At 37.1% G+C, this 27,141-nt stretch overlaps 1 protein-coding gene across 10 annotated transcripts; it reads right to left on the bottom strand.

The window, feature by feature from the left end:
• Positions 1-3,795: 3,795 nt before the first annotated feature.
• Positions 3,796-26,848, bottom strand: LOC127430142 (sushi domain-containing protein 1-like). Of its 10 annotated transcripts, none has more exons than XM_051679683.1 (21): positions 26,572-26,848; positions 26,429-26,460; positions 25,846-26,009; positions 24,885-25,019; positions 24,635-24,784; positions 20,775-20,951; positions 19,384-19,563; positions 17,948-18,127; positions 17,666-17,845; positions 16,404-16,583; positions 15,398-15,577; positions 12,095-12,274; positions 11,792-11,971; positions 11,426-11,590; positions 11,175-11,266; positions 6,900-7,086; positions 6,604-6,697; positions 6,194-6,449; positions 6,019-6,058; positions 4,619-4,712; positions 3,796-4,534 (listed from the first exon to the last, which is right to left on the bottom strand). In XM_051679683.1, the coding sequence occupies exons 3-21, from the start codon at positions 25,925-25,927 to the stop codon at positions 4,489-4,491; spliced, it is 2,778 nt and encodes a 925-aa protein (XP_051535643.1). In that variant the 5' UTR covers positions 25,928-26,009; positions 26,429-26,460; positions 26,572-26,848; the 3' UTR covers positions 3,796-4,488. The 10 variants fall into 10 exon arrangements, with proteins under 10 accessions (XP_051535643.1, XP_051535634.1, XP_051535666.1 ...); XM_051679674.1 differs by having other exon boundaries at positions 25,846-26,006; XM_051679706.1 differs by lacking the exons at positions 26,429-26,460; positions 26,572-26,848 and having other exon boundaries at positions 6,194-6,395; positions 25,846-26,202.
• Positions 26,849-27,141: the final 293 nt, after the last annotated feature.

Below are 27,141 nucleotides of genomic sequence, written 5' to 3'. Positions count from 1 at the left end.
CCAATCAGTGTAGAAACATCTCAAAGATGATCCAAAGAAATGGGATGCACCTGAGCAAAATTTCAAGTGTAATAGCAAAGGGTCTGAACACTTATGTCAATGTGATATTTCAGTTTTTTCTTTTTAATAAATTTGCAAATTTAACAAAAATCTGGTTTTTGCTTTGTCATTATGGGGTATGGAGTGTAGATTGATGTGAAAAAAATAATAACAATTTAAAGCATTTTAGCATAAGGCTGCAACTTAACAAAATGTGAAAAAAAATGAAGGGGTCTGAATACTTTCTGAATGAACTGTATCTGTTAAGGGCGCAAAACTGGTTTGAACACACAACCTTTGCTTACCCAGCCCAAATCTTTAATCACAATACCATACAACCCGTAAATACACCCTAGATATACAAATGTGGCACACTAACTCCATGGTAATCTGTATGCGATGTCCTGTAGGTGTCCATTGTGAGCGTAGATGTTATTGACCAGCTGGAAAGGAACCGGAAGTTCAAGCAAGTTCATAATTAGTCTGCGTCTGGCTGAGGCCTAAAACAGACGAGGTCTTTAGAAAACTGTTCAATAAGCACAGATTTAAACTGAAATATCCTCCTGAGACCCAGCCATTCATTTTCTGTCTTTATATTTGTCTGAGGTCATTCATGGCACAGTTGTAAATCTTAGAGTACTGTTTTTTTTTTGTTTGTTTGTTTTTTAAGTAGACACCCTGAACATTCAGAAATACCAAATGTTTCTCTCCTTGGTCTTTAAAAATGTCTGACATCATAATTCAGCACATTCTGTGAAAGATGAACATTAGGTGTATTACTAATTTTCCATATTAGTAAGAGATATTCCTATGAAATGAGATTTCTGTTCTAGAGTACTGACAAAAACTCTTTTATAATTGAACCCCGATTTGAGCTATAGCTCACCCAAAAATGAAATTTCTCTAATCATTTACTCACCCTCATGCCATCCCAGATGTGTATAACTTTCTTTCTTCTGCAGACTACAAAGATTTTTAGAAGAATATTTCAGTTTGGTAGGTCCATACAATACAAGTGAATGGTGACCAGACCTTTCAAGCTCCAGAAATCACATAAAGGCAGCATAAAAGTAATCCATACGGCTCCAGTGGTTAAATCCTTGTCTTCAGAAGTGATATGATAGGTGTGGGTGAGAAACACATCAATATTTAAGTCCTATTTTAATATAAATTTCGAATTTTTTCTCTTTCACTGTCACATTCTGAAAGTGAAAGTGGAGATTTATAGTAAAAAAGGATTTAAATATTGATCTGTTTCTCACCCAAAGTGATTGCATCGCTTCAGAAGACATATATGAAACCACTGGAGCCTATGGATTACTTATACACTATATTGCCAAAAGTATTTGCTCATCTGTCTTTAGACGCATATGAACTTAAGTGACATCCCATTCTTAATCCATAGGGTTTAATATGACGTCGGCCCACCCTTTGCAGCTATAACAGCTTCAACTCTTCTGGGAAGGCTTTCCACAAGGTTTAGGAGTGTGTTTATGGGAATTTTTGACCATTCTTCCAGAAGCGCATTTGTGAGGTCAGACACTGATGTTGGACGAGAAGGCCTGGCTTGCAGTCTTTGCTCTAATTCATCCCAAAGGTGCTCTGTCGGGTTGAGGTCAGGACTCTGTGCAGGCCAGTCAAGTTCTTCCACACCAAACTTGCTCATCCATGTCTTTATGGACCTTGCTTTGTGCACTGGTGCGCAGTCACGTTGGAACAGGTAGGGGCCATCCCCAAACTGTTCCCACAATGTTGGGAGCATGGAATTGTCCAAAATCTCTTGGTATGCTGAAGCATTCAGAGTTCCTTTCACTGGAACTAAGGGGCCAAGCCCAGCTCCTGAAAAACAACCCCACACCATAATCCCCCCTCCACCAAACTTCACAGTTGGCACAATGCAGTCAGACAAGTACCGTTCTCCTGGCAACTGCCAAACCCAGACTCGTCCATCAGATTGTCAGATGGAGAAGCGTGATTCGTCACTCCAGAGAATGTGTCTCCACTGCTCTAGAGTCCAGTGGTGGCGTGCTTTACACCACTGCATCCGACGCTTTGCATTGCACTTGGTGATGTATGGCTTGGATGCAGCTGCTCGGCCATGGAAACCCATTCCATGAAGCTCTCTACACACTGTTCTTGAGCTAATCTGAAGGCCACATGAACTTTGGAGGTCTGTAGCGATTGACTCTGCAGAAAGTTGGCGACCTCTGCGCACTATGCGCCTCAGCATCCGCTGACCCCGCTCTGTCATTTTACGTGGCCTACCACTTCGTGGCTGAGTTGCTGTCATTCCCAATCGCTTCCACTTTGTTATAATACCACTGACAGTTGACTGTGGAATATTTAGTAGCGAGGAAATTTCACGACTGGACTTGTTGCAAAGGTGGCATCCTATCACAGTACCACACTAGAATTCACTGAGCTCCTGAGAGCGGCCCATTCTTTCACAAATGTTTGTAGAAGCAGTCTGCATGCCTAGGTGCTTCATTTTATACACCTGTGGCCATGGAAGTGATTGGAACACCTGAATTCAATTATGTGGATGGGTGAGCGAATACTTTTGGCAATATAGTGTATATACCTTTATGTGATTTTTGATCATCAAAGTTCTGGTCACCATTCACTTGGACATACAGAGTTGAAATATGCTTCTAAAAATCTTTATTTGTGTTCTGCACAAAGTCGTACACATTTGGGATGGCATGAGGGTGAGTAAATGATGTGAAAAAGTTCATATTCCTTTAAATGCCAGCTAATTCATATGTATACTAGATTGCATAAAAAATACAACCTTAACACTTATGTTATATATATATATATATATATATATATATATATATATATATAAATCTTATCAAAGATAAGTTGCAGGGTAGCCTATGTTTTAAAATTATTTCAAAACCTAAAACATTCCTTCATTTTCTTAGTAACTGGGTCCTGACATCGTCAAATTAAATATGTATGTATATATATATATTTATATATTTTATTTTATTTTAAACATATATTTTCATAAGTTTCTTGTGCCCCAGACACTATATTGATGTTAAAAAATACATAAAAAAAATAAAATAAAAAAAAAAACACACAAACAACAACAACAAAAAACAAAAACTCGTCTCAGGACGATAATAATTTCTCTGGAGTGTAGAAACTTACCTCAGAGATGTAATCAATACCTTTATACCTGATAGTCATGAAAATGGTGCTTTGTTGACTTTGACTACAAGCATATGACATGGTGTGATTATTCATGTTGAAATTACACCAAAAGATATTTTGGACAAATTTCTAAAAGTGGAAGTCCAATTTTGTACAGTTACGTGTAATTTACTCATTTAAAACTTAAAATTGCCTGTCAATTGAATGTGCTGGAGTTGCTTTCTCAGGCAGCCGCGCTGAACATATCGTGAAATCTCGAAACTTTTGAGATGACGAGTGAAAGACCGATCGATTTAAGGTATTCTATGACATATTATACAAAAACCAGTCGGATGTACACTTAAAAGTCGTCGTGAGAGGTAAATTTACAGTAAAATGTCTTAAGTGAGACATTTCATCCTAAGCATCAGTTCGCGCCTTCGCTCGCTGATTGACAGGACGGAGTGGACAGACCCCGCCCAAAACACGCCCTCAATCATTGATTGACAGGACGGAGTGGACAGGCCACGCCCAACACACGCCCTCAATCATTGATTGACAGGCTACAGCCCCAAAATCTTAGGACAGGTATAGTAAAAAAGAAAAAAGAAAAAGTGACAATCATTCTGGCTTTATTTGAAAGATTTTAGTCAGTCATTGTTCGTAACTATATTAACTTTTAATATTCGGATATTAAAAATACACAGAACAGAAACACCCTGAAAGATTATTATGCAATTTTTAAAGGAGATCCCATTTTAATGTATTATGTTTTTACAGTGCACAGTAGTAGCAATAGCTGTAGTAACTGTTTTTTGACAGAAAAGATGGTAAGCATGGTACATTTTTGTTACGGAAAGCTTATGTAGTGCTACTACAGAAATTATGTTATAGGCAAAACCTAAAGCTAAAACATTCTATTGAGTCTTTGGCTCCATCTGTTGGTAAACTTGTGAAAAAGTTCAATTGTTCCATTAAGTACATGTTCATAGAAAGTCTCTATTGTCTAAGCACCTGAATATGATCTAATAAAGTGCTAATATTTCAAATATTATGACATGCATCCAAAAAATATATTTGTGTCAATTTTGCTCATGATAAAAAAGGTGGTCCTAATATTTTCCTGTATAACAAAAGGTCCTAAATTAAAAACCTTGCTAACATTTAAAGTATTCTACCTTTAACTTGGACCTCGTTTATGTGAATACTATGGCAGGCTGGTCACTTCTAAAGATGACACTGTACTCATCAGTATAACAAACAGATCTGCTTTATTTCAGTACAAAGGAAGCAATAATTTAAGATCATCTATAATACTGGAGACCAAATTCTGTGGCTGGACATTTTACAGTACCTGTAACACAAGACAATAACTTCAGCAGATCATAAAATAATTTGATCCTGTCAATTAATGTAAATACATGACACTGTATCTCACCATCTGTAACAGTATCCCATGACAATGACTGAGCCAAAGACAGTTATGAATCCAATAGTTACAAGAGCAGATATCTTCATGATGTAGGATGTTCCTACAGACATAAAATAAAGTACATCTTATATTGGGCCCCTTTTAAAGATTTGATAAAAAGCTCTTTCGAAAGAATCTGTGACATGCTATAAATGACCACAGAAAATACATTCGTACAAACATTTTTGTACAGTAAATCCAGAGGGTTTACAAGCCGAAATGTAAAGCTTGTGTTTTTAAAGTAATACTTCACTATGACTTTCTTTCTTCTGCTAAACACAAAAGATTTTTTTTAAGAATATTTCAGCTCTGTAGGCCCATACAATGCAAGTCAACTGGGTCCAAAACTTTGAAGCTCAAAAAGCACATAAAGGCAGCATAGAAGTCATCCATAAGACTCCAGTGGTTAAATCCATGTCATCTGAAGTGATATGATAGGTGTGGGTGAGAAACAGATCAAAATTCAAGTCATTTTTTTTTTTTTTTTTACTATAAATCTTTACTTTAACTTTCAAATTCTTCTTCTTTTGTTTTTGGCGATTCACATTCTTCATGCATATCGCCACCTACTTGGCAGAGAAGAGAATTTATAGTAAAAAAGGACTTAAATAATGATCTGTTTCTCACCCACACCTATCATACTGATTCAGAAGACATGGATTTAACCACTGGAGTCGTATGGATTCCTTTTATGCTGCCTCTATGTGCTTTTTTGAGCTTCAAAGTTCTGGACCCTGTTGACTTGCATTGTATGGACCTACAGAGCTGAGATATTCTTCTAAAAATCTTTGTGTTCAGCAGAAGAAAGTCAGTTATACACATCTGGGATGGCATGAGGGTGAGGAAATGATGAGACAATTTTCATTTTTGGGTGAAGTATTCCTTTAAGTGCTTATATTAATTCGTCCATACAAAAATGTGTTATTTGAGCTGTAAAGTTGTTTCAATCCTTTAGTGGTGGGACTTTGTTGTAGGCAGATGTACTTCTGGTAATGTATTACCAATGTAATTCCTGTGGATGGATTTGTCTTCAAATTTCTCGCATTCTTGCATGTATTGTGTAAAGTTACTGTGTTTACTAGCTTCAAATGGTCATGGCAGGAGTCGAAAGTTTGTTTAGTAAGCTGTTTTATAACACCGATCCCATGTCAGCATGTATAATGTTTTAATTCTGTGGATTTACTTTCAAAACTGTGTATTTTAACATTTATTCCGATGCGATGCTTTGCCCCTGACTAAACTGAAAAGCATTATTGTAAATGTAAACTGAGGAAAGTGTCCATAAGATTTTCTCTGGTAATTGACAGCATGTCACACAGAGAACATTCCAGAGAACATTCCAGGGTATATATATATGTGGTTTTTACCTCTGGCTTTGGCCCAGATGACACAGGACTGTGTTCTCGACTACCAAAGAAAACAAAGAGATGGTAGAAAATTGTGATAAGGAATGACTTGATAAACTTCCATCCATCAAAATGAAAAACATTTAAAAAACTGTGTCAATCATAGTGCACTATGTATAAATATATCTAGTCTCACCTGTCCCCACTGGCAGACAGTGCGCAGAATAATGTAGTAGTCTCTTCCATTCTCAAGAGGAGCGTTAAAAAAGTCCCCATACTGCTGCTGGTCTCCTACAGAGAAGTTCATTTCTGTGCCCAGACCGCTGAGCTGTATCTGGGCTGTGACGTACCCCCTGTCGCACCTCTCCTGCGAGAAGAACCGCGGACTGAGAGATGAGCTGCAATCAAACAGCAACATGCCCTCAACAGGTAACACAAACACCTGGTACATACTGAACACCCAGACAAACACACACACACACACACACACACAAAAAGACATTGAAAGATTTGAATATAGATTTAACTACCAATGGCCGATGATTAATTCAGCCAATACATGCCCAGGACACATTAACTGTTGATGACAAACACAAGGGTTCTTACCATATTGAGTCAAGTGAGCTGGTCGTTCTCCGTAATTTGAGAATGAGCAATGGAGCGTCTACTTCACTGTACTTGACCTCTGGTGTGGGGGGGACTAGCAGAGGACAGGAACTGTGATTATGTACAGTAAATAAGCCAGTAGTAATCACTAGACATGCGTAGTGTTAAGACTCAAATTACAGTAGTTTTGCTTTGGTTTTCAATAAGCAACACAATGGCACTCATAAATCCTTCTACAATGGGAGTATTTGTGTCTTAAATGTTGTTCGCACAGTAACAACTGTTATGTTTTGTACCTGGCATGCTGGTATTTGCTGTAACAGTGGAGGTGGCTCGTGTCGATTCGGCTGTAATGGTTATGGTGTAGTTTGTAGCAGGCAAAAGATTTAAACACAGAACAGGCCACAGTGCCGTGGAACTGAATAGCTCTTTTTTCCTGTCGCTGAATGATCGGTCAAAGTCTCGTAGACCAATGAACATCACCTGCATAAGACATACAGCTGTGTTTATGATTGAGACAAAGGGATATACAAATATTTGAACACTTAGGTCACACAGTTTGTTAGGTTTTAAATAGTCTCGGCACTCACACGGACCGTCCACAGTCCGTGCACTAACCATCTGATACTTATAGCACACAAAACTGGAAACACTTTCTCAATCAAGTCAGCGCAAATCTGATTGGCTGGTTTGTTGGAACTTCCACAAGTAAATGCACACAGGATGTTTTATCAGTCCGCCTGGAAGCCGAGTCATGTTCACAAGGTTCCACATTGATAGAATGAGCGATTTTGAGGACGAAATAATAAAATAATTTGCCCAAGTTTGCTAGGTTAGTGACATCAAATCTTTTAAAGATATTCAGAGTTTCGTTTGAGGAACGTAGCAGAAAGTGAAGCAGATATCCACAAGCAAAGCTGCATATTTTGCTTTGTTTACTTAGTTATGTCTGTGAAAATCTATATAATGAGGTTTTTTTGTGCTGTACTTATGGCACTTTTCCACTGCACGTTACGGTTCGACTAGACTCGACTCTGCTCGGTTTACTTCTCCATTGCAGCTTAGTGCCGCCACAACGTGGGTGGGATTATAGGCTGATCGTCATAGTTGCGCCGCCTCTACTGCCGTGACATCATCTTAAACACGACACAAACGTTACTGACCATAAACAATAACACAACCGCTAGCCGTTAGCTACTAGCTCATTGTGCTGCATAAAGCAGTTGTTGCATGGTGATTTTACACAAGTATAACAGTTAAATTGGCCTGGTTGTTTTAGAAGTAAGCTTTCCAGTAGCTGGTCAACTAAATAAAGTGAAGCTTTCAAGCAGAATATAGAGTTAACGTAACAAAACGTACCATCCTCCATCGTGGACTCCAACAACGCCGAGTCCAGGGCACTCTCCCTCCCATTGCTTGCCGGTCTATTGCCACAGATAGCGTCCATTTGGTCGAACCACTTCCACTTTGTTCTGTTTGAACCACTCCGTCTGTTGTGGTCCTTGATGGTTCTGTAGTCACATTTAAGTTTTTTTTTAACTTTTCCCTACACTGTTGGTAGGTCCGGTGGTAGCCGTGTGCGGCCAACAGCTGAGACACTTCCTGAAAGACCTTTTCGTTTCATTCATCGCCTCAGAGAGGAACGTCTGCACCTCGTTTATTCACCACGGCATGGTCTTGCGCACAGCCATTTCTTTTTACAATTCGAAAGTCGTGTGAACAAATGATATTGCTGTCGCTAACTTAAAAACTAGAGGGTTGATGTCCCGTGTCGCAAATCCAGTGATGCTGTTAGTGACGATTCTCTCTGACCAATCAGTGATCTGCAGGGTTTTGACGTCACATTTAGTATCGGCTCGGCTCGCTTGGAACCTCGACCAAGGTGGTACTAAAAAAAGTATCAGGTACCAGGTACTATCCACAGTTGAAAACCCCCAAAAAGCGAGCAGAGTCAGTAGAGTTGAGCTGTACCGTGCAGTGGAAAAGCCCCATTAGACTGTCTACATATTTTATGCTCTTCTCCCTTGTTTTCAGTGCAATCGCTCGTGGAGACCCGCGCACTATTATATAAATATTTTTTTCCCCTTGTCAGTCTTTTATTATGGTATGATACATCTTAGATAACCCCAAGCTTAAACACCCTCTAATGACAAAACCGACTGTGATTGATCGATTTACATGTCAATTAGATGGCTTTTCCTGTCTAAATGGGCGGTTCTTGGCCAATTGAAGCGGCTATAGATACCAGACCTTTGCCGTAGTCAGGGCTTTAGGTTTAAGGTTATAAATGATAAAACAAAGGGGAACTGACTTCCTACAACCACTAAAAATCACCTTGACTCCAGTTAGAGTAATTTAGTCCAGTTCACACATTTTTAAGTTAAATGTCAAGAAACCTTTTGGGGCCACTGTAGCTAAAATCTCATTATCTGAAATCATTTAACCACTCAATCAAACCAGTTAAAATTAGTTAATGCTTTAATAAAATATTATTCATTGTTAGTTCATTATACCTAATGCATTAACAATGTTAACAAATATAACTTTTTTGTAAAGTATACAACTTTTTATATTTAAAATGTAATAGTATATGTTGAAATGAACATTAAGCAAGACAAATATGTTCTTAAAAGTATTGCATTGTATACCTGTAAAATTACTAATCATTGTTATGTCATGTTAAAGGAATATTCCAGGTTTAATACATGTTAAACTCATTCAACAGTATTTGTGGCATAAAGGTTGATTACTAAAAAGTATAGCCACAAGACATAAACAATATGTGTGTTAACATGATTTTTGTGTGATAAAATTACTTACAAACCTTTTCTGGGTAAAGTTATTTTACAATTTGATGATTTCGTGGCCATGACGACTTAAAGCCAAAAACCCTAAAACGGCCGTTTGCAGCTCAAATAATACACAAGTTTTAAAAAAAGAATTTATGTAAGTGCTTTAATAAAATTATAAGGTTCACATTTCTGCCTTTAAACCCTCCAAAAATTGGCCCCATTCACTTCCATTGTAAATGCCTCACTGTAACCTAGATTTGTTCTTCTTTTAAAGAAAAGGAAGGACGATTCAAAATTATTTTTCCTGGTAATCAACATTATGCCAAAAATGCTGTTGATTTAGCTTAACCTGTATTGAGATTATACCTTTAGTTAACTAAAGTTAACGAATACAACCTTATTGTAAAGTGTTACCATAAAATCTTGTGAGCTGATGCATTTATTGGGAACTTCATCAATAAAGGAAGGGACTAAAACCGAAACGTTCTTCATTTCAGATTATTCTGATCAAAAACTGTATTTTTCGTTCCGGTTCAGAATTTCCGCAGCCTCCTTTCCAAAAGGTTACCGGTTAGAACAAAATAAAAGCACGGTTAATAACGTTCTTTTCAAAATGACAGTACTCTGCGCTAAGGGGTGGGTGAAATACCAATTGCAGTGTTGCCAGATCTCACAATAGAAATAAGCAACATGGTGTGAAAATAAGCCACTTGACTCACCAAAATAAGCTAAATTTAGCAAATAATTTTTTCCCCTGTGTGGTGGATTTATCAGCACAGAAATCATAACAGCATACAGTTAATTAACAATAAAGTATCATTTTAATTACAGATCTGCTTCTCAGTCAAAACCCGGCAGCATCAAATATGTGTTAATGCATCATATCTAATAATAATTCAGTGAAGACTTGGTCACAACTGAAAAATGTACTTTTTACCTACTTTTACCTTTTTCTTGTATCTGGATTAGCCGTGCATGTATATGTAGTAATTATGCATATGTAACGGGAGCCCGCTGATAGATAGCTGTGCAATGTGTTAAAACCTCACTCTCCTGACCTCAAGAGGTGCACTAGCGACTGACACTAGAGCCTTTAGCCTCCTTGTTAGCACACCTGCCTCCCATGCTGTAGAGACCACGGTTCGAGTGTTGTACAGAGCAGGTAGAACAGGAGTGTCACAATGGTGCCGTGACCTGGATAGGAGTGAGGGTTTAGGGGGGGTGAGTGTAACGATGGCCAGCTGATAGACAGATGTGCAATGTGTATAAACCTCAAGATGCGCATAAACCTCAAGATGCGCACTAGCGACTGATGCTAGAGGCTGTAGCCTTTTAGCCTCCTTGTTAGCGCACCCGCCTCCCATGCCGGAGACGCCGGTTCGAGTCCTGTACGGAGCGGGTAGAACAGGAGCATCACACATAGTTGTTAAAAAGGTCTTCATTCACAGGATACTACATCCACAATGGACAATCAGGCAAACAAATGTGTGATACAGCAGTTTCCTTCAGGATTAAAGCACGTTTAATTTTTTCGGGCAACATGAAGTGGTGTAGTTACAAAAATTTACTGCGATAAACCTTTTGGCTTTTAGTTTCATGAAAAAAAATTAACAGAACAAAATTAACCAGTTATAACCGGTTAAAAATAAAGTTTTCACTCCGGAACAATTGAAAATCACTTTGTTCCAGTTTTCTGGTTACGTTCTCCTAAAACTTTAGTTCGTTTTCGGTTTTCGTTTTTGTTCTTTGAACCATTTTTACTCCCTAAGGAATACTCACAGTGTATTTCTCTCTATGTCCGTCATTTTCTGCATTCCAGCGTAGACATCTTTCATTAATCACCACCAGATCATTAATTGTCAGCCTCAGCTCTGAATCACACAAAATCACACTTTTTGTTACACTTAATCTTGGTTGCATTAGCAATGGACATGAGAGTATAACCTTGAATAAAAGAATCATTATTTTACAGATTTAGCACACTTCTTGTTTAATTGACCATATTGAAAAGCATTGGTGAGGATGTGTACCTCTGCAGTGCAGGGTAGCTATCTGCCACTTTCCCTTGATGTCACACATTGAAATGTCACTTCCTGTGTGGCTGTAGTATCCTTTAACACAGCGGTGGATGACTGCGGTACTGTTGTCCCACACTACCTCTGTGTGTGGCAGCTCTGGTGGAGGACCACAGTGTGCTACAGAGACACAGACACAAACATGCTGAATGTGTGGATCCAACAAGTTTGTTTGTGACATGGACTTAATTTGTTACTCTGTTATTCAATTTGACCTTAGAGTACATTACATCTGTGAAAATAAAGCGACCTTGCCATATACCTGTTTTAAGTATGACATTATATTTGCATCTTTAAAGCTGTAGGAATTCCGTTGTTTACCTGTACAAGTTACAGATACTTTTTCCCATGTTCCATCTGATGTACATGTTGACATGTGTTTGTTCCCCTCCCGTTTGAGCCCATATTTACAATTGTACTGAACCACACTGCCCAGTGTAGATGTTTTATTCCAGTTTATTTCTGTTAGTGGGAATACTGGGGGAGGTCCACAGTTTATCTCTGTTCATTGAGACCACCAATAAAAGCATGTTAAAAATAAATACCACTGTAGCATCATATGTAAGCTTTTTCCCCTATTTAAACTATGATGACTTAAAAGAGATTGTTTCACACGATATGTACCTTCACATCTCATGTATATTTGGCTCCACTTTGCATTTGAGTTACACACTGACACATTTCCTTCGCCCACACTGTGATATCCAGTTTCACACATATAGTGAGCCACTGAGCCCAGACTGGAGCTGTTGTTCCATAATACAAATGAGTGAGGCAGTGAAGGTGGCACGCCACAGTCTACTTCTAAACAAACATACATACACAAACACACTGTACATTTGTATACATATCATAATCATAAAAATACACAGGATTGGTAACAAGTATTTGGACACTTCAGTCACTCTTAAAAATTAATATCAAACCAAGTGACACAAGCACACTTTTCAAGCAAAACATTTCACAAAAGTACATTTGTTAGGTTTTAAATGTTTTCAGATGCTAATTGATATTTATCTATGTAATGCTATGACATTCATGGGTGTTTCCACCCAAATTTCAACTTTTTTCTTTTTGTTATATGAAGGTGACTTAGAAACTTTTTACCTGGCATTCATCATTTATTTTGGTACTTTGCAAATGTCTTATATGTATAGATTTGACTGTTTTAGCCATGTCCCAGACCCAGACTTTGAATACTAAACAATTCAAATCTATTATAAATATAAAAATTATTACATGTTTAAAACAATGATAATCTAAACAAAGAGTGAAATAAACATAAACCTTTTAAATTCTTACTGTGTAAAAATGATTTATATATATATTTTTTAAATTAATACATTTGTCATTGCCACCACACCAAACAATTTTGCCCCTAATAATATTTTTTTCAAAAGTTAGTGTACAGTGGTAAGACAAAGTATGTGAACCCTTTGGAATTACCTGCATTTATGTATAAATTTATCTTAAAATCTGGTTTGATGTAAGTTACAATAATGAACAAACACAATTTGTTTTAACTAATAACATGGACCATGTTTTGCAAAAAAGAGATCTAGAAAGGGTTACAAAGTTATCTTGAAGAGCTTATATATTAATCTATCCACAGTTAGACAAAACGTCTATAAATGGAGATGATTTAGTACTGTGGGTACTCTCCCTAGAAGTGGCTGCCCAACCAAGATGACTCAAAGGGCACATCGCAGAATGCTCAGTGAGGTAAAAAAGAACCCTAGAGTGACAGCTAAAGACTTGAAGGAATCACTGGAACTGGTTAACATCTCTGTTCATGAGTCTACTCTATGGAAAACATAAAACAGGCATGGTGTCCATGGCAAGACACCACGAAGGAAGCTGCTGCTTTCCAACAAAAACATTGCTTTGTGCCTGAAGTTTGCCAAAGATCATCTTGACACTCCACAACACTACAGGGAAAATGTTTTGTGGACTGATAAAACTAACGTTGAATTGTTTGGGAAGAACACGCAGCACTACATATGGCGTAAAAAGGACACCGGATACCAACATGAAAACCTCTTCTCAACGGTGAAGTACAGTGGAGGGAGCATCATGATTTGTGGCTGCTTTGCTGCTTCGGTGTCTGGACCCCTTGCTAGAGGGAAAAAAGAATTCCCAAGTTTTTCAACATATCCTACAGGATAATGTCAGGGTGGCTGTGCGCCAGCTGAAGCTCAGTAGAAGTTGGGTGAGGCAGCAGGACAATTACCCTAAACATTGAAGTAAATCCACTACAGAATGGCTTCAAAAAAAGAAAATCCACCTTTTGGAGTGGCCCAGTCAGATCCCAGACCTTAACCCAATAGAGATGCTGTGGAATGACCTCAAGAGAGCCGTTCACACCAGACATCCTAAGAATATGGCTGAGCTTTAGTAGTTCTGTAAGGAAGAATGGTCTAAAATTCCTTCTGAATGTTGCGCAGGTCTAATCTGCAGCTACTGGAAACACTTGGTTGAGGTTATTGCTGCCAAATGAGGATCGACCAGTTTTTAAATCCAAGGGTTCATTTATTTTTTCCACTGCACTGTGAATGTTTAATGGGATGTGTTCAATGAAGACATGAAAGATTATAATTGTTTGTGTGTTGTTAGCACATTGCTGTTTGTCTATATTTGTGACTGATGAAGATGAGATCACATTTTATGTCCAATTAATGCAGAAAACCAGCTAATTCCATAGGGTTTACACACTTTTTCTTGCCACTGTACTTGTTTACCAAGTTGACAAAAGTGTCAGTGAAGAGCATGTTTGAGATTAAATACGAGACAAGTGATGTTTGATGATGACAAATAAAATTCAAGGTAAATATCACATGAGCAGAATATTTGTATTGTAATAATTTCCAATCAAGCTCTAATTTTGCCAAATTGTGCAAAAAATGTACAAATATTATTTACTTGTGTGTATGCAGGATACATAAAATTCTAGCTATGAAATTAATATTGGCAAGACAAAGCGATCTGCTTTTTTCCATCGTGATGTCTTTCCATCAGCGTCATTTCCACCAAAAAAGTCTATCAAAAACAATAACGTTTTTTTTCTTTATCACAATAATTACATAAATCTATTGTGACCCATGTACATACACTGTTGGAAATTTTTAGCAGACAAATTAGAAAAACTAACGAATGTGTCAAAAAAGTTTTAATGTGAACTTACTTCCTAGAAATCCAGTTGAAGAAACACCCTCATAATTTTTGTTGCTTAAAGGAATATTCCGGGTTCAATACAGAGCCAAGCTCAATTGACAGCATTTGTGGCATAATGCTGATTGCCACAAAATATTATTTCAACTCGTCCCTTCTTTTCTTTAAAAAAAATAAATAAATAAAAAATAAAAAAAGCAAAAATTTAGGGTACAGTGAGGCACTTACAACAGAAGTGAATAGGGCTAATTTTTGGAGGGTTTAAAGGCAGAAATGTGATGCTTATAATTTTATACCGTTGTTTAAATCATAATTTTTTACAGTTTTAGCATTTGATAACTACATTTTCATGGCAACAAAGTTGTAAAATTGGCTGTTACTTTACATAGTTCAAAGGTTAGTAAGTGATTTTTTTCACACTAAAATCATGTTAACACATCTTGTTTATGTCTTGTGGCTATTCTTTTGAAACTGTGAGTATTTTAATGTTTACGGATTGGCCCCTATTCACTTCCATTATAAGGGCCTCACTGGAACTCAGATTTTTGCTTTTTTTTTTTAAAGAAAAGAGGGGCAAGTCAAAATTATTTTTTGTGGTGATCAGTATTATGCCACAAATGCTGTCCATTGAGCTTAACTTGTATTGAACTGGGTATATTCTTTTAACTAAGTCCAAATAGCTTTGGGAGCCACTGTTTATAATTTGAAGACAACATGTCAACAAGAGAAAAGTGCCACAGAAAAAGTATAAAAATATACCTTGACACAGAAAATCAGACTGACTCCAGATTCCCTCTGAACTGCAAATTGACACATCACTGTTCCTAACATTATGAAATCCATCAATGCATTTATGAACCACTCTAGATCCAACTTTACTGTCTCCTGTCCATATCATAACTGAGAGGGGGTGGGAAGGGGGCGCTCCACAGTCCACCTCTGAGAAACAACAAAAACCTCTCTTTAGCTTACCACACTAAAGAAAACATCAGTTGATTAATTTTGATAAAGATGAATTATACACTGATCAGCCACAACATTAAAACCACCTGCCTAATATTGTGCAGGTCCCCCTCGTGCTGCCAAAACAGCGCCAACCCGCATCTCAGAATAGTATTCTGAGATGATATTCTTCTCACCACAATTGTACAGAGTAGTTATCCGAGTTACCATAGACTTTGTCAGTTCAAACCAGTCTGGCCATTCTCTGATGACCTCTCTCATCAACAAGGCATTTCCATCCAACAATCATCAATGCAATTATCTAATCAGCCAATAGTGTGGCAGCAGTGCATAAAATCATGCAGATACGGGTCAGGAGCTTCAGTTAATGTTCATATCAACCATCAGAATGGGGAAAAAATGTGATCTCGGTGATTTAAACCGTGGCATGATTGTTGGTGCCAGATGGGCTGGTTTGAGTATTTCTGTAACTGCTGATCTCTTGGGATTTTCACACACAACAGTCTCTAGAATTTACTCCAAATGGTGCCAAAAACAAAAAACATCCAGTGAGCGGCAGTTCTTTGGATGGAAATGCCTTGTTGATGAGAGAGGTCAACAGAGAATGGCCAGACTGGTTCGAACTAACAAAGTCTACGGTAACTCAGATAACCGCTCTGTACAATTGTGGTGAGAAGAATATAATCTCAGAATGCCATTCTGAGATGCAGGTTTGCGCTGTTTTGGCAACACGAGGGGGACCTACACAATATTAGGCAGGTAGTTTTAATGTTGTGGCTCTTCGGTGTATATACACAATTACCTTCGCACAATAGAGTTGGTCTTGTCCAGTAACCATTCTCAGCGCATACAGATATATTATTTCCTTGTTTAGGATAGTAACCGTGTTTGCAGTGATATGTAACAGTGCTGTTAAACGTTACTTTGCCATTCCATATCTGTACAGTGAGTGGCAGTATAGCGGGCTCCCCACATACAATCTCTGTTGAGAAGGAAATGACATTTCAATGGTTATGTGCAAATCACTGCAGTGACATAATGAGGATAACATTGCTTAGGATGAAATGCTATTTAAAAAAATTCAGCTCTATTTACAGCATCTTTGGCATGTTGTCGATTACCTCATAAAAAGTAAATATGACTCATCTCGCAGTTTATAAAAATAAAGGGAAAATGTGCATACAGTAATGCACTTACAATGGAAGTCTATGGGGCATGTTGATCAAAGAGTTTGAAAACTGGAATGTGAAGCTCATATTCTTGTTAAAGCATTTTCATGAATTCTACAGTAACTATGTTTGATGTTTGAGCTTTCATGTTGTCTAAGCCATCCTTTTAAACTGGGACTACTTTTTAAGGTGGATGAACTTCTGATAATGTGTTACCGACTTAATTCCTGTGGGTGGGAATTTCTCTTTGCAAACAGTATTTTGCAAATAGTAACTTCACAATCCTTTCTGGTGTCCTTGTGTGTATCAAATGAAAGTTACTGGGTTTTGTGGATTTACATGGTCATGAAATGAACTGAAAGATTGGATAATTTTGCCAAGACATAGTTGGCAAGTGATGTTATCACACTAGTTTCATGATAACATGTGTAATGTTTTAAGGAATGTTCCAGGCCAAAACAAGTTAAGCTCAATTGCTAGCATTTGCAACAGCACAAAAAATTATTGACTCGTCCCTCGTTTAAAAACAAGTTACAGTAAGGCGCTTACAATGGAAGTAAATGGGGCAGTGAACATTCAAATACACACTGTTTTAAAAGTATAGTTAAAAGATGTAAAGATTATACTGGTTAACATCATATCAGTGTGATAAAAGAGGTAGCCCTTGATCTCAACATGTACTGAATTACAGTTAGCCTTCAAAACAGTGTTACAGTAGCATATTTTAAACACTTCTTCGCAGTGCTGTAGACTTGCCTCCATAGACTTCCTTTGTAAACACGTTGTCCCTTATTTTTCCAAACTAAGAAACAAGTCACAATTATTTTCTGTGGTAATCGACACCTTGTCACAGGTGTTTTCAAAAGAGCTTCAAAAATTGAACAATTCTTTGTACCTTCACAAGTATAATTTGGGTAACCCCACTGACCATCAGTTTTACACACCGACACATTTCCCGTATCCAAACTGTGATATCCAGTTTTACAGTCATACAGAGCCAAAGAACCAATCTTACTGATACCGTTCCAAAATAACACTGTGTTAGGCAGGACAGGAGGAGAACCGCACTGAATCTCTAAACAAACATAAATAAAAACTCAGCAGAAATCATTTTGCTACTTATTTGTTTGAGATACAGGAGCAAATTTCTGTCGACATAGAAAACAGAGGCAGCTACCTTCACACAGGAAGTCAGGGTGGCTCCATGTCCCGTAAGCAGTACATATTGAGACATTCTCACGTCCACTGTTATAAAACTGTGGATCACACACATACAGCGCCACTGATCCCATTCGGGCGATGTTGTTCCAAATCATTTTTGAGTGTGGCAAAACATGAGGCTCCCCACAGTTCACTTCTATGTAGAAATTGATCACATGACATAGTTTAGATAAGAGCAAAAGTAGGGTACAATGGGGCTAAAAGCCCTGCGGGTTAAACTGCTCCTTTGATTTGATTTTCTCCCAAAACACTAAATAACAACAAAAACTACATACACAGTACGTTCCTAAACACCTGTTTGTCACTATGCACTGAGACATTTTTCAAAAGGTTGATTATGAGGCAACTTGAAATAATTTTTTATATATTTAAAAAACAAATTCTTAATGAAAATCCTGAAATTATCACATTTATTTTCAGACAAAATACTTATTTATCATTTTCAGTTTTGTTCAAGGTCATTAAATCAAAAGTTTTTAATAACTGTCCAGTAAGTGAAAGGATGGTATTTGGGGTAAAAAAGCTCCCCTTTTGCAGAGGTTAAAGGCCCCCATATAACACATTGTTTTTTTTTTAAAGTGGGGGTAATAGATTTATTATGAAAAATGTTCAAAGTGGGCTAGCATTGACTGGTCTAATCTTAATGGAGATTCATTTGTTTATAGAATACTAGAGATGCTATAAAATGCCAAATGTGTTTGAAATTAACAGGAAATCTTGCACCCTTTTATTTTGAGTAAGCATATCTTAATTTGTCACTCAAAAAAGAGTCTTGCTGTCTTAAATATTTTTGCATTAGTTGACAAATTTTGCCCTATAACTATTGCTCCTATATCTACATGATATCACTATAATCCCCCCTAGGGGCCTTTTACCCCAGATGTGTGAGCCTTTTACCCCAAGTGTGGGGTAATAGGCTCCCTCACCACCTTTTTTTAAAAACTGAATTTTAATCAAAACAACCTTCCATTATTATTTCTTTTCACACAGATTATGTTGCCCCATCAATATTCAATAAAAGAAATCAATTTTTTCTATCTTGATACATTTTGTGACCAGAAAAAAAGCTAATTTTCCTTAAGGTGTGCCTTTAGCCTTGTTGTACCCTATTTCAGCTGTCATGTGTAAGCCTGTGTATCATAAGTCAGTCAAACTTGATGACATCAAACTTAATAGATTTTATTTAGAGGGTTGTTTCAATCGTCAACAAATATTTTATGTGCAAATAATTCATTGTAAAAGCTTTTCACAATCCAATCAATTCTCAATACATGTCAAGTCCTGCCCTATATTTTTTCCTCTTTGGATGTAAATGGGTTGTAAACGATATTTCATGCTGCAATGCAATACACTAAATGCAAGATCGGGCAAATACTGTAACATAAACATTACCTTTACAGACCAGGCTGGGTCCATGCCACTTTCCGTCTAGACCACAGACTGCGGAATTCTCTCCTGTTTTCCACTGAAATCCCTCCATGCAGTCATACTGGATTTCACTGCTGTAGTGTGTGAGAGTGGGGGAGATCTGCTTGGTGTGGGGGACTGATGGAGGAGACCCACAGTCTATCACTATTTGAAACACACACATACACACACACACACACACCAGCAGGTCCATTATTTGAATACTGTACATAAAGCTTTACAGTTCTGATTGATTTTGTTTAAAAAGTAATAACTAATATGTCATAGTAAAAGTAATAATAGAAAATAACAATAGCAACTAGAAGTTTCATTTTCTGAGATATGCGAGTGGTGTTTGCCTGTGCAAAACTTACTATTACAATGTTGGTCAAACTATTTCCACAACTTTCAAAGCTTAGTAATTGCAAAGCCAATGCTAAAGTGTCCTGGGTCAATGCTTGGGCATTGCTAAGCAGTAACAAACTGGTTGGTAAAGTATTCTGTGTGATCAGGGTGATATTAGGCTGTTGCTAAGGTGTTCTGGGTGTTTGTTAAGGCGAGTGTTTGCTAGAGTCCTGTGGGAGATTGGTTTGGCATTCCCAGAGACTATTTAGCAGAGAATGGCCACTTCTATTAAAATGAATGGGAGAAATTGGAATGCCAAACGGTCAACAGATGTAGAAAGGAAGTCCTGCCTCACAGGTAAAAGAGCAATCACCTTTTAGATACAGGCATCGCCTGTCAATAAACTCGAGATCGTGCATGCGCATTAGCTATACAAGCTGGGAAAATTGCATTTTTTTTAGCATAATCTGAGATAAAGAAGCACAAATTATAATACCAATGTTGTCAGATTTTATTGCTGATTTGAAATATGTTCTTTGATTGTAATCTTGACCAACCGTTTTGGAGATTTCGGTCTTTCCCCATTCAAGTAGATAGGAGATGTACTTTTATGCCGCTATTTTACAAAGAAAAATAGATGCCCGGGAGCATTTCAAAGATGGCCGCTGATTGGACTGACTTGCTAAAAACCTTTGGCATTACTAAGCGGTTGCTATGGCGATATGATTGGATGCTTGGGAATTATTCTTGCTTTCTTACTGGCCCAAGTCAAAAGAGACCCAAGTCACCTTCAAGTCTCTATGGGTAAAATCATAATTCCAATCACTAAGAAAATTATAGCACATCCATGTCCTAAGCAAGCACCAGTAATCATTTCTTGAAACCCAGTAGACCCGGATTTTTTTAAATATGCAGATGTAATGTGCAAGCTATAAAAATTCAGGACATGTGAATGAAAAGTTCAAAGTGTTCTTCTAAAGAGGTTGTGAACAGTTGCAAAGCAAAACAGCAAATATAGATTCTGTACTTACAATGGGCAATTGCTCCATTCATACCTTTGCAGAAAGCTGCATCCCGGTTTGGATTAAATGGTTCTGATCCATTGTGGACTGTGTAACCCGTCTGACAGGAGCAGGTAAAATCTCCATCTGTGTTCTGACAGAGAGCTCCTTCACCACAGACGCCCTGAACATTGCACTCATCTATATCTGAAAACAACAGCGTCATAGAGTGAGAAAACCGACTGCCTGTTGAACCTACTGAAATCACTGTCAAAGTATCTATTGCAGGGGGTTCTTAACATTCTTAACATTTAGCACTTCAAAAAATTATTTCTTCAAAGGGGCACGTCATGAGGAATTACATTTTCCTTGATATTTTAACATTTAAGAGGTCATTAAACTATAAAAACACAGTAAGTTTCAGAACTCAAAACTTCTTCTCCAGTCCAAACAGAGCAGTTATCTTGTACACTCTGATCCGAAGGATCCCAACATTAGGAATAAGTGGCTTATTCAAAAAATGTTCCTGAACGTGAATCAATGTGGTACAATACTATATTTTTAATGGAATCTTTTGAGAACTATTATGATTCAGACTTTGCAAAGAAACTGCTATTGAAAGATAGAACAGTGCAGACTGTATTAGACACAGTGAGTTGCAAATTAAATTTGAATGTTTCATCTGATTGTGTTTGTTTGGTATGCTAGGAAACGTATAATCAGCCATTTTATCGCAAAATAAACCATGATCAGGTGCCTCGTGCCGCTCCCCCCACAAGATGCCGCCCTGGGTGCCTAAATCCACCACTGATTAGGATAATAACAGTATAAAAAAGGATGCATAATATTAAAAATAATATAAAAGAAAACACTGGCTCACAGTCTTTTCTTTATATAAATTATTGCCATACTTAGTTATATTATCCTTACAATAAAAATAGCAGTGTGATTCCATAATTTCTTTGTCTACAGTAAAACACTGCATGTAACATCTTTTTATGGGATATTTTACTACGAGCTTATTCCAAAGAACAGCAGAACAGCTGCTATTTTTAATGCCATAAGAATATAACAGGCACAGTGATAAACATTAAATAATGTACATTAAGATAAAAAACCATAAGCAGAATGGGTTTATGTTTGCAGTACAAAGGGTTCATGAACTGCAACTATTTACTTTTAAGTATTTAATTTCCGGGCCTAGGTAGCTCAGAAAGCAAAGACGCTGACTACCAACCCTGGAATTGCGAGTTCGAAATCAGGGTTGCTGAGCGACTCCAAACAGGCTTCCAAAGCAACCAATTGGCCTGGTTGATAGGGTGGGTAGAGTCACGTGAGTTAACTTCCGCATGGTTGCTATAAGGTGGTTCTCATTCTTGGTGAGGTGCGTGAAGTTGTGCGTGGATGCTGCGGTGAATAGCGTGAGCCTCCACACGAGCTAGGTCTCCGCGGTAACACGCTCAGCAAGCCACGTGATAAGATGCACGGGCTGACTGTCTCAGAAGCAGAGGCAACTGAAATTCGTCACCCGGATTGAGGTGAGTAACTACGCCACCATGAGAAATCATAGTGCATTGGGAATTGGGCATATCAAATTGGGGAGAAATGGGGATAAAAAAATATTAAATTTTCGGGGAGTGTACCAGCTGCACATCAATGCAGGTGTTTGGCAGTTGATTAACGCCACTTAACGCGCTGGATTGAGCAGCTGCAGCGACTCTGGAAAAATGACAAAAAACTCTTAGCTCTTTGTTAATACATTTTCATCGCAGTCTGAAGAAAGCAAAATGGACCACTCTCCGTAAAATAAACTTCCAGATTGTCAGCGGATGATTTGTCGGAATCGGTATGAATAGCGCCATCGGATCACATTGTTCCCGTTAAAAAGCTTTAGGAGCGAAAAATGGACTTGGTGTGAACAGGCCTTAACTCTACCTTCATGACTAATTTCACTGCAGTCAGCTTTATCTAGCATTATTTTATCAACATATCTTGTATGGGGTGTTTGCGCTGCAAAGATGTTAGCCAATCATAACACAGTGTGTGTGTGCTGAAGTCTTAAAGGAAAAGTACAAAGAAACCAAGAGTTTCAAACAGAGGACAAGAGACAGGGTAAATAAAAATAATACTGTGTAATGTGTAATACTATATTATTACTTTTTTGCACAAAAAACACTTTACTAACATTATAAGTGAACCTCAAGGAAATTACCAAATAAATAATAAAAAAAGCATGACAGGACCCCTTTAACTTTTAGCATTTCTTAAAGGTGCACTAAGTCTTTTCTCCTCATTAAGAAATTAATAGTAATTTTGAGCACTCACATGAGTCAGATCAGCAACCGTATAAAAGCTAGTTAAATCTACATGGAGAGGGTCCCCTCATGGGGGCTGCCATGTTAGGATCACATGACCAGCCAAATACTATTTTCTTAATCGCAGAAACCACCGTTATTGGACTCTTTCACTCATGGATTAAATAAAACATGACTGACAGTGAATAGTGGATTTCTACAATAGCACAGGTAACTGAAATATTTTACCTCTGAATGATACTACATCCATGCCCCTAGGTGTCAGTAACTTAACTTTTAGCACAGAATAAGCAATAACGTTTAGCAGATAAAAAAAATATTGATGACTCATCCTGCACTACACAATTTTTTTGTCTAATGTGCCCTTTGATATGTCCCGCCAAGTCTTAAAAAAAAATATGTCAACACAGCACAGAAAACTGCATACGCCAAACCATTTAATGGGGTCTTTAAAGGTGCACTCAGTCATTTTTTCTCCTCCTAAAGACATAAATTGTGATTTTGAAATATATGTAGAAAATCACTACCATTCACATTAAAATGAAGACTCCAGTCATATTAGTAAGCTTATAAAAGCTGTTTTATTCTACATGGAGAGGGTCCACACATGGGGGCTGCCATGTTAGAATCACATGACCAGCCGTATACTACTCCCTTAATCTCAGTAACCATCCTGTTATTTGACACTTTCACTCATTGATTAAAGTAATCATGACTGACTGTGAATACTACATTTCTACAATGGCATCTGAAACTGAAAACTATTGATTTTAAATGATGCTGCATCCAAGCCGCTAGGTGTCAGTGTAAGTCCAAGATGAAACAAAGACAAAAGTTATTGAGTGCATCTTTAATTAGAAAGCCCATAGATGCCCACAGACATAAAAACTATAAAAGGTTTCATTCTAGGGATCATGTGCTTTTTCCCCAACATACATTGTGATTTTTGTAATTAGTGCTAAATTACTTTCATTTTGTTATACTGTAATAGAACAAATGCTAGTTTTTTGGAGTCGGCTAATGTGACGCCAACTTAAGGTGTCCTGGTTGGTTGTTTGGGCATTACCAAGCAGTTGCTAAGGTGTTTTGAGTGGTTGCTAGGACATTGCTAAGTGGTTGAAGAGCGCTCTTGGTGATTGTCATGATGATATTAGGCGGGTGCTAAGGTGTTGTTAACCAGTGTTTTTCTGTGTGTTTCACCACATTCAATTACCACAAGTCACTTTTGACATTGTTGAGCAACAATTGCTTACTAAATTTTGTTGTTATTTAGGATGTTTAACTTGCCACACAGTTTACATCTATTTTGCAACATGTCCACTCCTCTGTGTGTGAAAACCACTGCTCTATTTTGCCAATCGGCAAGTAATTACTAAGTAATTACTAAATCAATAAATAATCAAAATTCTTAACATTTATCATTTCTTTTAGCTCTGCAAAAAAAATAACTTCTAAATGTTTAGAATATTTACACATTTAAAAATGACAATATTTCCATTTTGAGAATACGGACCAAAAATACTGATAACTTATCCTGCACTACACAGATTTTTGTCCAATCAAATGAAAACTCACCATGGCAGTATGTTCCATCATTGGGTATGAATGTAGCCATGTGATTGGACGGGCTGTACCCTTTAAGACAGGTACAGTAATAGCTGCCGTATGTATTGTGACATCGAGTATGATCTCCACAGATATAACCCAGTTGACACTCATCTTTATCTGTAACACCAGGTCAAAATAAAAAAAGAATCTTAAAAATAGTCATTCGAAAATCCCTGGATATCCAGATTGGATAGTATTCAATTAAGGTTCATCAAACCTTCACAGTAAGTCCTCCCATTGCCTACAAATCCATAAATGCAGTTGCACACTTTCCCCCCTGATCCATCAGTTTTATCATCACAGGTTGCATTTTGATGGCAAGAGCCGCATACATCCACTGTGTCTGTTATAACTGAGGTGAACAGAGAAAACTTTGATTATATTGTCATATTCTTAAATAAATCATACAGACAAGCTTAATTTGGATTTACTGTAAATATCCTCAAAATAAAGAAAATATTTAATATCATCCATCACTTATCACACCAAAATAAAAATATGTAAAATTTGAAATTATGTTTTGAAGTATTTTTGAACCATTAGTATTTTTTGCATTGTGGCATTGTTATTATTATTATTATTATTATTTTGAAAATTAACTATTGTGAATTCTCACAATTCTTTATTCGACAATTTGCATTACCGTAATGCAAAAAAAAAAAAAAAAAAAAAAAAAAAAAATCTCATTCTAATTACCATACTGAAAAAAATCTAATTCTCATCACTGTTATGCAAAAATAATAAATTGATTAATTTGTAAGGTATTTATACATCATGAAAGTATTTCTTGTTCTGCCTTTAATTATAGCTTATTTAAATTGAAAACAAATCAGTAAAAAGCACTGTAATACAGTAAAACAAACAACAACAAAAAAGTCACAAAATTATCTAAAACATTTTTGAGTAAAGAACAAAAATAAGAACAGCAATTGTGAATTCTGGGAATTGACAAAAAAATTAAATAAAAATACAAATGAAAACTTTAAAGTGAAATATCTGGAAACATTATGGTAATGACACTTTGGGGGGTAAATGTGCATAATTGTAACATTTTTTATATAAAAGAATTCTAAAAATACACTTCATTTTCTATATACTATACTGATTTTGCTGTGAAATGTTACCATGTTTTTTGTCAAATTTTCCCTAATATTACCCTGCAGATATTTGATACTCACCTTCAAAAGCACTTTGAATCAGAAAGAAGCACCATGCCACTCTTATGTCTGTCATTGCTGTTTTTCTCTCTTCTGTTCCCATAAACTCACAATATCACAACGTTTCTCATCCACTTTTCTCCTTATTTCCCCTTAAGGTCCCTCCTACTCCATTCTGAACTCTGCTGATAGCAATGAATGAGCAGAGCACAGAACGGTTAGTTAAGATCAAGCATTTCTCCAGCTTTCTGAAGGACTTAGTGGTCTGTGTGGTTTGTATTGAATGTCTATATCATCGTCAGTTTTGACAATATTCAGTTAAATGTCACTCTGTGTAAGAAGGAACCTACTACAGCTGTTCATTCTTACACCACAGAAATTGCACCATCACTGGCCACACGCTGATTATGGCTATTTTTGGCTGCTATATATATAAAGCTGCCAAACTGCTCTGTGAATACACCCATGGTTAACTTCCGCTGATGTACTATCTCTGAAAAACCTTCATGTTATCTAAATGTCACATTGTTTAAAGTTTGCTTCAAACTGATCTTGCGTTCAAATTTTAATTAGGATTTGTCGTAGATTGAATTCAGTGTCTTACTTTTCAGAGGAGTAGTTCTGGTCTACATATTTCTGAAGTACAAAAGAATAACATTTTAATTAATATTTTTTAGTCACGTTAATGTTGCTCTAAAAGTTTGAATTTCTTTCAGAATTTCTTTTAAATTCAATTCAATGTCTTACCTTTTAGACGTGTAGTTGATCTTCTTATGTCTGATACAAAAACGTATTATGAAAAAGCTGTTTTAAAAATGTCACATTACAATTGTTCTCAGTAACAACAGGGTGACATCATATCCTTTGCAAATTAAACTAAAGGACATAGCAAATATACATATTTGTATATGAGTGTACAAGCGTGTACAAGTTTTGGTGGGTGGTGAGTTTACCCAGTTTGTGAGTGATAGATAAGAGATTTCTGCCCTGTCACCCGCTCCACACACACCCACATGCACTGCAACCCCTTGCAAAACAAAACATACACCCTCACTTAACTCATTCGGAAACTTACACTGAGATGTGATATCACTTCCTTCATCTGACCTACCTGCACATGTGACCCAAATTACAGCAGAGAAACAAGAGTTGCTGTGTTGTTGAATATGTTGCTGTGAACATATGCACTGCTTCATTCAAATATTTTTAAAAAAGACACTGCTATATTTTCTGTAACATTACAGAAAACACATGAAATGGGAGAACACTGCCATGTTTGGGTATGTTCCAAATGAAATACTCGTGTACTGCATACTG

Source organism: Myxocyprinus asiaticus, chromosome 3 (genome assembly GCF_019703515.2).
Source record: "Myxocyprinus asiaticus isolate MX2 ecotype Aquarium Trade chromosome 3, UBuf_Myxa_2, whole genome shotgun sequence".
In the NCBI taxonomy this organism is placed as follows: domain Eukaryota; kingdom Metazoa; phylum Chordata; class Actinopteri; order Cypriniformes; family Catostomidae; genus Myxocyprinus; species Myxocyprinus asiaticus.
Note: the sequence above shows the minus strand (reverse complement) of the source record. Positions and strands in the feature narration are given on the sequence as shown.

Excerpts from the sequence above, each read along its gene's own strand:
- LOC127430142 (XM_051679683.1), bottom strand. The coding sequence starts at position 25,927 with ATGGGAACAGAAGAGAGAAAAACAGCAATGACAGACATAAGAGTGGCA. Across the intron at positions 18,128-19,383 it reads ACCCAGCCTGGTCTGTAAAG|AAGTGAACTGTGGGGAGCCT; the intron begins GTAATGTTTATG and ends ATTTCTACATAG. Across the intron at positions 6,698-6,899 it reads AGCAAATACCAGCATGCCAG|TCCCCCCCACACCAGAGGTC; the intron begins GTACAAAACATA and ends GTCCTCTGCTAG.